This window comes from Anolis carolinensis, chromosome 1, assembly GCF_035594765.1.
Source record: "Anolis carolinensis isolate JA03-04 chromosome 1, rAnoCar3.1.pri, whole genome shotgun sequence".
Classification (NCBI taxonomy): Eukaryota; Metazoa; Chordata; class Lepidosauria; order Squamata; family Dactyloidae; genus Anolis; species Anolis carolinensis.
In genome coordinates this window covers 182617903-182630010 of record NC_085841.1, presented here as the reverse complement: position 1 = coordinate 182630010, position 12108 = coordinate 182617903, and the positions used below count along the sequence as shown (strand labels likewise).

The 12108-nt window shown below is 39.5% G+C and overlaps 1 protein-coding gene and 1 long non-coding RNA gene across 3 annotated transcripts in view; one reads left to right on the top strand and one right to left on the bottom strand.

Moving 5' to 3' along the window:
* Positions 1–4432, bottom strand: part of myl1 (myosin light chain 1) — a 33590-nt gene extending 29158 nt beyond the window's left edge. The window contains exon 1 of the mRNA XM_003215130.4: positions 4170–4432. Coding sequence (XP_003215178.1) covers positions 4170–4286 — 117 coding nt within the window. The 5' untranslated portion in view covers positions 4287–4432. The remainder of the gene's footprint in view (positions 1–4169) is intronic.
* LOC134293515 (uncharacterized) overlaps positions 1–11253 on the top strand; it is a 56055-nt gene extending 44802 nt beyond the window's left edge. Inside the window, exons 1-2 of one of the 2 annotated variants that reach the window (XR_010000458.1) lie at positions 3254–3383; positions 10550–11253. This is a non-coding gene — a long non-coding RNA (uncharacterized LOC134293515). Of the gene's footprint in view, positions 1–3253; positions 3384–10549 lie in introns of those variants that run through there. The other variant, XR_010000455.1, reaches the window with a different exon arrangement.
* Positions 11254–12108: the final 855 nt, after the last annotated feature.

The window sequence follows — 12108 nt, the reverse complement described above, 5'->3', positions numbered from 1 at the left end:
TTAAAAAATAATACCACCTTTTTGCAACAAAATTGGCTGCAATTGGGGCTGTTTTAAAATGAATATAATTTGCAGGGGTTCTCCTCTAGAAAAAAAGCTGCCTATCATTGTATCAGCTGCTCAGTTACCAACATACTTATTTCCTCATTTGGGGTCCCAGGACAATGTTAGGATAACTCACCTACAGGAAAACTGCAGACCCATGGCAAGATAGGAGATTGAGTCCATATAGGTTAGTTCTTTCACCTCCAGTTATATGACTGATCTCAAGGTAAAGTCTTTCCCAAGTCTTCATAACTGAAATCACTGAAACTATATGCTGTAGGTTTGATTCAATGGCAAATGCCACTTGTGTAGCTCCTTCTGATCCTGATGGGAAAGCTCCCAGAATCTTGCGCATCCTATATTGAGCCCCAGCTGAACATCTTACTTAAATGTGTGCTTTCAGAAATGTAAGTGATGACAGTGCCTGGCATTTTGTTCATTTGAGATAGTTCTTGGACTTGGGAATGAAATTCTTGGATTTAATCCTTGGAACTGCAACCATCCTTGGAGGTGACCTTGGCCTGATGAAGCGCTGCGTGCCTCGGTTTTGAGGGTTAAGAATACTCAGCTAGCTCACTGGGGGCATTGTGAGGATACAGCGTCTCCAATGTGATAAAGAACAGGGCCATATAAGTAAGAAGACACATGAAGTAATACGCTGGAATGTAGAACAGGACTGGAAGACCAGGACCAACTTGGATGGTTTCTAGTTTTAGGATCTTATCAAATGGCACATGCATTTTGCCTTATTTGACATGCTAAGGCCTTGTAATTGATTTGTCTCCTACCTTTGTTAGAAATTGATATTCGACTGTTATGTATGGTTGATGCTTTAATACAGATGCTCAGGGATTATGTGGGCCTTGCATTTTTTTTAAAATAGTTTTTATTGAATTTAAATTTTTTTATACAATAATTGCTTTTGTCACATAGCAGATATTTAATTTATCATACAATACTTGCATCATTCTTTTATATCTACTGTTGATTTATATCTACTACATCGTTAACATTTGTCTATCTATATTTCTTCACCACTGTGTATCCCCCCCTCCCTCCCCGAGCCATTTCTTATGCATTATCTAATCAAAATCTCATTTCTTCCTGGGGCGGTAGCCCTCCATCCCTTTTTTGGAGTCCTTTCTCAATAAATTTCCCCCATACATCCTCAAAATCATTTTTTCCATATCCCTCTTTTAACTTTTAATTTACATGTTAGCTTATCATTTATTGCCAATTTCCATACTTCCTTATACCATTCTTCAATCTGAACATCTATTACTTTTCTCCAGTTCCTTGCTATAAGCAGTCTTGCTATTGTCAATAAATTTGTTATTGCTTCTTTTTCTTTTTTATCCATCTTATTGTTATTATATATTGATAATAATGCAATACCAGGGTTTCTTTCCAATTTGATGTTCATTATATCCTCTATCTCTTTAAATATTTTGTACCAAAATTTCCTTACATATTTATAATGCCACCACATATGTATATATGTTCCCACTTCCTGACAGCTTCTCCAGCAATTTTTTGGATGGTTTTTATTAATATTTGACATTTTAATGGTGTTAAATACCATTTCCAAATGCCTTGCATTTTAGAACTGGGATAGACTTAACTATGGTTAGTGTCCTTGAATGAGCAAGTCCTGAGCTCATACAGTAATCTTGAGAAAGTCTGTCTCAGTCTCAAAGCCACCCACAGGTACACCTTACAAGGCTATTAGAAAAATTCATGCACCAAGATATGTGAATGAAATGATTTTACTATTTGACACTGGATGCAGATGTAAAATGAAATTAGTTAACAAGAAAGGTTTAATGATAGTTTTGCAGAGAACAGAGATTTCTCTCACAAAGCGACTCTATTCAAATAAAAGAGGAATATTGGTGTATGAAAGTTGCAACATGATTAGGTACAAAGCAAGCAGGATGAACGTGTTTAAGATCAAATCAGGGGGTGCTGTGGTTTTTAACTGGGAATTTTAAAATACTATTTATATTCAATCCTGTTTTAATGTTTGCGTATTTGTATATTTTAAATTGAATGCTGGTGCTTTTATGTTAAGCTGCTTTGAGTCTCCTCCAGGAGAGACTCAAGTGGGGTAATAATAATAATAATAATAATAATAATAATAATAATAATAATAATAATAATATAATGCTTTCTTGGCTAACACAGTGGGTCCACCTATGCTCTTGGAATAATATTTTGGAGTTAGAAATGTGTATTTGGAGCTAAGATGGGAGCCACAGAGAACTGCTGTCATGGCTAAAATTATAGAATTCCATTTTCACATGATAAATATGCCATTAAACATATTTATGTAAAGATAAATTAGCCAGAGCCACCAGAGTTGAAAACTCTATTTTCTCCTAATTAATTGGATACATGCAGCTATCAGACTAATGTAGATTACTTTAGCAGAAAATCCAGTCTGCATTCTTCTTCATAAATCAGCATTTATGAAGTGTAAGATGTAATCTAATTGTTAAGGGGGGAGGAGGGGAAAAATTGTCACAGATGGCCCAACCGTAGCTTAGTGTCCTTTGAGTTCAATCATGAGCTTTTTTTTCCCTGTTATGAATCCCCTCCTCTATATATCAATGCCTCTGTTGTTTGAAATTGAAATCTTATGCTGAAACTTCATTAGAGTTTACTCTGGTCTCACTGTGGATTGATTTTTCATACCCTGATAATTCAATCTATCGACATTTTGATCCAGATCAGTTTGTAGTCTCAAGATCAGTTATGGATGAATCTAAGGCCCCTTCCACACAGCTTTATAAAATCCTCATTGAACTGGATTATCTGGCAGTGTGGACTCAAATAATCCAGTTCAAAGCAGATATTGTGCATTAGCCACCTTGATATTCTGGGCTATATGGCTGTGTGGAAGAGCCTTAAGCCTGCAGCCCTAAAAGGGAGCATGTCATGTTCAATCCGGGGATACTTCTAAGTAAACATGCATAGGATTGCATATGTAAACCACCCTTGTCCAATTAAACTTGTTAGCATTCATTAGCAGGGTCAAATGAGCTGCTACCAAAATTCTTGCTACCCTTGCAGTATTTACCACCCTTTGGTTCTCCATATTAGGTTAGATTTCTTAGGTAGAGTTTCCTTAATTGGTAGTCTGATCAATCGAAGTGCCAGGTAGGTGGGGAATGACACTCTACTTAGAGCCACTCAGGGCATCTATCCAGCTGAGTCTTTCCCTCTGTCCTCATTCCACAGGCAGAGAACTTCCTTGCACATCACTCTTCATGCAAAATGCTAGACAAAATACCAACGCTGCTGCCCAAAGATTTAATTCTGCATGCAACAACTCCAAGGTATTGTACAAAAAGCAGAAGGGTTTTGGTTAGCTAGGTTCACTTCATAGAAACTTGAATGTTACGAACAACAATGATGAATGGTGTAGGCACTGAAACACTTCACTGTGGTTCTAGTTACCAATAAACTCTTCTCATCTAGCACCCACATTGGCCCTAACTGTAAAGCTAAGAGGGGCATCACTATTGTATTCCCATGATCAAAAAACTAAAGTAATACATCTGGAAAGAATGGATCTTCATCTGCTAGTAGCTGTTTATATACTAAGATCATGATGGAACTTGTCAAATAATTAATCCTCATCAAAAAGAAAAAGAGAAGTTGGTTTAAAAGTTAGTCTTCCATTAATTGCAAAACTAAATTATCTTTGTAAGAGATTTGCTTTATGTCACAATATGGGTGCGTGTATTGTATATACACAAAGACTTCAGACCAGATTGAAAAATATTAGACACCAGCTTTCAAAAACATGAACACCATCCACTGACTCGTAAGTTATTACATGTTTAGTCCAGCTACTGATATAAAATATTGGCTGTGGCTGATAAAATAAAAATTTAAAAATACTGTAATAATTAGTATTGGGGATGGTGGAAGAATCCCAAGTTTGCTTTCTAGTACAGCTTCACTAAAGTTCACACCGCAAGCTATAAATAAACAAACTCAACCTAAAATATGCTTCTAGATTTGAATGAGGAAATGTCCCTACACTCTGGAGTTTCATGACAGCTAGCAAGAAAGAGAGTGGGGTTTTCAGTGACCACACACAAGCTTCATCTCTTTACCTTAATGCTGGAGAGATCAATTGCTGGTTCTTTCGGCTTTGCTGGTTCTGGGGCTGGGGCTGGCGCAGGTGCTGGTGCCGGTGCGGCTGCTTTCTTGGCGTCTTTCTTTGGTGCCATTTTTATCTCTTTTTAAAAGTTAAAAGGTGCCCCTCCAACCCCTGCTAAAGATTCCTGGATGAAGAGCTGGATGATCCCAGTGCCTTGGAGGTAGACCCAGTGTGTTAAGCACCCTAAGGGCATATATATATATTTCACTTAGTACCCTAATACAATCTTGACACTTGCAGCTGGATTGGACAGTTTGCTAGTCAAGGGGGATGTCATTCTGAGACGGTCTATAAATGGAATATAAGGTGGTCAGAGCTTCGTCAGATTCAAGGGGACTTGAGTGCCTCCTTTTTTTAAAAAAAGAAAAGCACCCATGCATTTCTGTAACATATTTTTTTAAAGAGGAGGGGGGAAATATGACAAAGCCGGTTGAGCGTGTCATGTCATTCAAACCCATGGTTGACTGACACCTTTTTTCTTGATAGAATTACAGTTCTGCTGAAGTTATAAATCTTGTTTTCTATGTCTATGTGTCATAGAAGAGGATTGAGTTTCCAGAAGGAATTTTGACTTTAAGGGTTGGGAAAGGAGCACCACTTTCCATCCACGCCCCCTCCTGGCCCTTTCCTCCCCTCCACCTCTCTCCTTTACTCCTCCCTGTTTCATCCCTTTGAAAGAAGAAAGTGTTGAACCAGCAAAGAGTTACAGGGGAGTGTTTAAAAATAAAAGGGGACGTATATGGAAAGCGCATCCCGCTTTCAACCACAGTGCCTTTCTCTCTCACTCTCCAGTCTGAAAATCCTCCATCTGTTCTTCTTTGCCCCTTAATAAGCGTGCCGTTTTCAGCAAAGCTGTATGTAAAAGCCAAAAGCTCTCCCCTTTAATCCAATTTCACATATTATTGGCTGACATAACCAAACTCAATTTGTAGAAGAGACAGACGGGCCACCTAATATATTTTCTCAGGAAAAACTGGAGATGATCCCCTGCTCTCTGCAAAACAAATGAGTTTTCAAACAATGGCAGCATTTGTGTTTATTGTCTCTAATTTCATTGCCCAGCTCCGGTCTCCTATTTATCTGTATTCACTTCCAGGCTTTCACACAGAGACTTTTCCTCCCCCTGTCACGCTCTCTCATTCCTTTCCAGAGCAGACAAGTCTTTAAGCTTTGACAAATCCCTTCTGTTTTTCAGATCTCTCGCTGCTAGTGAAGCCCATGTTGTTTTGGACTGCCAGATTCAGAGAACATTTTAGAAACCCTTGGTTTATTTCACTCCATATCTTAGATATTACTTAGACAGACTACAGACTTCTGTAATTGAGTTGAATGAACTCAAAATCATCAATAGCTTTATTTACAGACTTGGAGGCTAGAGGATCGAGTGATTCTAGCTGTTACTGAACATTCATATTAATATGGAAATATTTTCCATTTGGCTAACCAGGCGGTTGTCAGCAGTGTAGTCATCTATCATCCCTGGATATTTTCTATGTTATTAACCCAAAATGAATTTGCCACAAATCATGTTTAAATGTATAGCAAAAAGATTGTGATGTAGATTCCAGGTGGCTGTAAAACAGAGTAAGCACCCATTCAACTAATATTTATTATGTTCTTTCACATCAAATCTATGTTATAGTGATACTATCTCAGGTTTCTTCAAAACAGCTGTTCAGAGGAGATTTGTCCTTGCCTCCCCTGAAGCTAAAGGTCCTCTGAGGCTGAGAGAGTGAGACTTTCCCAAAAGCATTTAGAAAGTTTCCATGGCTGAGAGGAGATCTGAATGCCAGTCTCCTAAAGCTTAGTTCAGCATTCAAATCACTACACTGCACTGTATGTCAAGGATTAAGTAATATAAGAAAACATATATTAAGAAAGCATCACTGTCTGATGGAACAGTGGAATATATACTTAAATGCAAGTCCTGCTGTATTCAATAGGATATACTAACAAGTAAGTATACATTGAATTTATAGCCCGAATCTGACAGCATCTGCCTTGGAACTCAAGGAAGCAGTATAGTCTTGGTTGTTGTGTGTTTTCCGGGCAGTATGGCCATTTTCCAGAAGTAGTCTCTCTTGACATTTCACCCACATCTATGGCAGGCATCCTCAGAGGTTATGAGATATACCTCTGAGGAAACGTCAGGAGAGAATACTTTTGGATGGACATACTGCCCGGAAAACACACAACAACCTTGTGATCCCAGCCATGAAAGCCTTCAACAACAGTATAGACTTGATTAGTCTGTGGCCTTTCTGCACGTGATGTTGGCCTTTGTGCACCTGACATGAAGTTGACTCCACAACAGTAGTGTAACATACATCTCCTCCCTTTTTCTCCTTTGCACCATCTAAAAAGCAGCTCCTAACCATCCACTGGGGGCTCTGTTCTGAATTATCCCAGGTGCTGAACCCCAACCTCCAAATTGTTTCAGCACCTTGGATAATTCCTTTTTAACTCTGGACCCAACCCCAGAATGGATCAACTACTCTAATGACATCAATCCTACCATCTACATTCTACACCAGATTATCTTGTTTCACTGGTGAATGTTGATAAACATTCCCGTTTTTATCATTCTTCACCATTGACCAGGCTGATAAGTGCTACAGTCCAACCACATCAGGAAGCCCATGGGCTCTTCCATTTGATATAAAATAACACACTGATAATATTAACTGGATGGTGATAGATATAGCTTGGTTTTTAGTCTTAGGATTTCTGCAGCTGGGCAAACTGCTGTCAGGTTTGCCAGCTAAATGTTCGACCATCCAGGTAACATGTTATGCTCATCCACAGATAATTGGAGCCCCTTATAGATGGCACAAATGCATTTCCATCATGTTGTCATCTAATGTTGTCTTGCATTGTATTAAGTTATGTTGTGCAGCTTCTTTTGGGTTATAGTTGGACTCAACCAATGAATCCACAGCTCCTAGTTTACAGAATCTAAGCAGAAATCTTGATAACATGGTGACTTGGAGCTCCCCCAAGGGTCAAGAGGATGACATCCCTTCCATGGAAAGGGAGACCCAGACAGATCGAGGGCTTAAGGACAGGAAGGGCATGTAATTATGTCTGCTGCAGATTTATGTTCTGTCAGCATGACATAGGATTTTAGCCCCTCGTTTTGTGGAAAACCAATAAACCTCATAGTCATTAAAGCTGTCCAAGTTATACTAGCTATGTAATTAGATTATCACACATACAGGAGGAGAGGGAAGATGAGTTTGACTTCAGTTGTTAGATAATATTTGCTTAATGGAGAAAGCCACAATGCCTCATGGCATCTAATTGGAGAAAGCAATTTCACGCACAGAAAGTATCAAGTGCTAATTAGAGCAACCTTTGTAACTGGTGAAATCCAAGTGGCAGCACTAGCTCAAGACCTTTATTAAGCCGAGCTGAAAGTCCCAAGATAGCGCCCTAGCTTGGGTTTCACAAGATTCCTCCTCAAGTTGGCTGTTAAGCAAACAAGAGGGCGAGATGCTGTCTCAAAGGGGGCATAGTAGAGGCCTTTCTGAGGTATGTAACAATCCTAAAATGGTGACTCAGACATGCAACTTGAGCCCAAGCTAGTTTATTCAGACATGAGTCCCATTCGGTTCGATGGTTTCCAAAGCAAACCAGGCAACATCTTGTTCATATTACTTTGTTATTTAGGACTTTATCATACAACTGCATAAGCAGTTTATACATACGAGAATAAGCACCATCATTATCTCACTTCATTTGTGAAATAGCACTGATTCACTAACCCATGGTTCTACACACATTTGTGGGCACACACTTATCCTACCATCTCAAACGCTCTGTGTTTTTTATTATTTTAAACAATTAGGTAATTGCAACAATGGTTAATTATTTGAAATAAAGTTAAAAATACTGTAAATATTTTTAAAATGTGGAATAGCAAGGGGAAGAGGGTTAGAATGGGAAAGGAGGAGAATCTGCCCCCTTAATGTCACTTCAGTGTTGGCATGCTGGATAGAAGTGAAATGGCCCCATTGCACAAGGCTGATGGGAACAGTTTGCCTCCCTCATGCAATAAGGTCTATAATTAAAATATATGAAGGGGAGGGGGTGTCATCCGAACTTTTGGGGTTGGATGCCAGCAGTATTCCAATGATATACAGCTCTATTTCTTCTTTACATGCGATGTCAAGAAACCTATGGGCATTTTAAATCAGTTGCCTATATGCAATAGACTGGATATGAGTCAATAAACTGAGGCTCAGTCCAGACATGATGGAAGTTCTGTTGGGTTAGTAGGAAAGTCAAACTGGAGTTGGGATTGTGGCCTAGTCTAGGTGGAGTTGCATTCTTTTTTGAAAAAGTGCAGTTTGTAGCTTGGGCTGCTCTTGGATCCAGCACTTTTCCTGGAAGTCCAGGTTGCTGTGGTGGCCAAGGATAATCATCCTTTCCTAGATTTGGCTGCAGTGGCAAATAGAGGTGGAGAAGTTTTGTCGTTTTCATTCGGCAAAGATCTGGCCCATTGGCTACAATGGGAACCTTTAGAGCAGTGGTTCTCAACCTGTGGGTCCCCAGGTGTTTTGGCCTACAACTCCTAGAAATACCAGCCAGTTGACCAGCTGTTACGATTTCTGGAATTTGAAGGCCAAAACATCTGGGGACCCACAGGTTGAGAACCACTGCTTTAGAGGCTCAATTCTCAGCCTCAGTTTTAGACCCCCATTTACAACTGCAGGCCTACCAAGTTTCAAAACAATTCACCAATTTACTAATATTTTAGAATTATTTTAAGTTTTATTCATAACATTTTTTAAAAAATAAATAAATATATATTTTATTTTATTTTTAAAAATAAAACACACCCCAAGAGAGGGTTCTGGGAATTGTAGTCGCTGGTTTTTTCAATTCTCAGCCAATCAGAGCATGGACATCATCAGGCTTTTTATTGGCTGAGAAACAGAGATAAAAACGTCAATGCCCATCATGCTCTGAGAGGAACTTTTCAATGCCTACCCTAAGCAAGTGCTGCTGGGAAAGTGAGTTTCCAGGGCCCTCTCTGGAGGAGGAGATCCGTTTTGCCAGGCTTTTCGGCTCCCTCCTCCCTGTTCTGTTTTCAGAGATTATATACAAACTACAAATCATTTTCATTCAAACTGATTCAGGCCCAAGCTTGGTGGCAATTATGTCCTTTCCTGAGAATGCAGACCTAGTCACAGTGGTTAGACTACTGTAATGTGTTCTCAATCAGGTGCCTGTGAAAAGTATTTGGAAGCTGCATCTAGTGCAAAATGTAGCAGCCAGACTTGTGATGGGTGTGCACTTCAGAGACTACTTAATGCTATTCTTAGGACCTCATCACACTTAACAATTTAAGCATCCTAAGACACTTGCCAGCCAGTTGAGAGGTGGATGGGTATGCAACTCATCACACAACATCCCTCAACTTCCTACGGAGGCCCCACGCCCAAACCAGAAAAGCTTCTGCTTGGTTCGGCGACACTCCCGCTATATGATGGGGGATGTGCCCTGCTGTTTCACCATGCTTGCTGGTGAAACGGCACCGGGGGTGGTGTTGTGTGATAAGGTCCTTATAAGAGCTGCACTGGCTTCCAAGTTACTTCTATCTTAGTTCAAGATGCTGATTTTAACTTACAAATCCCCAAATAGTTGAGTACCTGAATATCCGAAAGAATGCCTCCTACCAATTGAGTCTGCCTGGGATTTGAGATCTGCAGAGGAGTGCTTCTTGAAAAATCCAAATGATGTGTTTCCTATTATTAAATGTTTGGAGTTATTTCCCCTCCTTTTCCGCAGTATAAAAGACTTTTTTTAAAGGTACATTTGCTGGTCCTGTAATTGTAATTCTTGACATGTCTTGACAGTTCTTAAACACACTTCTGGAATGAGCTTCGTGAATTCCAAGTAGACTGGATTATACTTAGTCCTAATCTTTTTTTATACTGGTTCTAAACCACTTCATTGTATGTGTTGCAATAGCAGATGCCCAGATTAGTTTAGTGTTTACACCTTTTTTTGGTTATTAAATATTTAATGTTTATTTTACTGTTCTAATGTAGCACAAATCCTATGTAAAATCATACTACATATTTTTGACATTAATATTGAAATCTGAAATATATACAAAAAGTCTTTACATCTCCCCTTTTAGAGGTGTTTCTGCCCTGTTTCTCTTTTTATCTTCATCAAATGCCTCACATGTGTACTTTTGAGGAGCGTGTAGTTTTAGAAAATCTCTAAGCAGGAGTGAGCAATTGCAGATGGCGTGGGCTATAGTAGCATTCCTGACCTGATTAAAAATGATGTTACATTTCTTTTGGTTTCGGTTATTTCCAGCTGCGGTTGATGAGCATTTGGAGCAGGCAGAGGCGGTCCAACCATAAGGCGAAATAGGCATTTGCCTGTGGCGCCATTGTCCCGGGGGCACCATCGTCCTGGGAGGAGGGCACCACTCTCCACCTCCTTCTCTTTCGGGCCTTCCAGCGGCCGCGCTGGGCCTTCCGGCCAGCGCAGACCCACCTTCGCACCACGCAAGCCCACCTTTGGGGCCTTCAGAGATTGTGAGTTCTGTAGGAACTTGGAAGCTAGGTATGTGGGGTTTATATATCTGTAGAAGGTCCAGGGTGGGAGAAAGAACTTTTCTTTGAAGCAGGTGTGAATGTTGTAATTAATCACCTTGATTAGCATTTAATGGCCCTGTGGCTTCAAGGCCTGGCTTCTTCTTGCCTGGGAGAATCTTTTTTTGGGAGGAGTTAGCTGTCCCTGATTGTTTACTGTCTGGATTTCTTCTGTTTTCAGAGTGTTGTTCTTTATTTATTGTCCTGATTTTAGAGGGGTTTTTTTTAATACTGAGGGCTATCTGGGTTATCTAAGTCCACACTGCCCTATATCCCTGTTCAATGTTTAGTGCTAAATTTGCAAATATAGTAATTCCTACATAACATTACCATGTATTGAACTGCTTTTTCTATTGATTTGTTGTAAAACATGATGTTTTGGTGCTTAATTTTTAAAATCATAATGTAATTTGATGTTTTATAGGCTTTTCCTTTATACTTCCTTATTATCCAACATTTTCGCTTATCCAACGCTTTTATTTTTCAGTGATTGGTTTGGGGGGGGGCGCCAAAATTCTGTTCGCCTACACTTGAAAAATACCTAGGGCCGGCTCTGGGAGCAGGGGTACAAAGTCAGCATGTTAGAGAAAATAAGAGAGTTATAATCCAAAGATAATGCGCAGAATTTCAGGTAATCCAAAGATACAATGTAACTGCAATTGGGAAGCACTCCTCCTGTCAAGACAAGAAAGTAAAAAAAAAAAAGGAAAATAAGTATTGGTGGGAAAGTACTTGGAACTTGAGAAAATGTAGCAGTGAGAACCTGCTTAGGAAATATGGGATGATCAAGTCCTTCAGTCTTGGCCACGGCATGTATTCTACAGTAGAAGTGTTTTAGTGACAAGTAGGATGAAAACAAAACAGGCTTAAACGGTTTTTCACTCCTCATATGTCCTGTATCTCTGTACCTCTCCTTCAAAAATGGTGCCAGCTTCTTTCTAGGAAAAATGCAGGAGCAATTCAAATGCTAGCACCAGAAATGTACACAGGACTTCAAAGCCAGCCTTTCAAGATCTAAGCTCTAAGAGCTCTTTATGTGGAATAATCTTTCCTCACCATTTTGCTTTTTCCTACCTTGCAATTTGTGTTTTAATTTCAACTTCTGTTCTTCTCAGTTGGTACATTTTTTTTGTAAGGACTTATAAATAAACAGATAAAATGAAATTTCTCATTAGGTCTGTGTATGAATGTATTCCAAGGAGAGGCTGCACCTGGTACAAAGAAGTACTGTACTGTGCAATAAATTAATGAGACCAAGAAAAGGCATGGCCTGTAGAT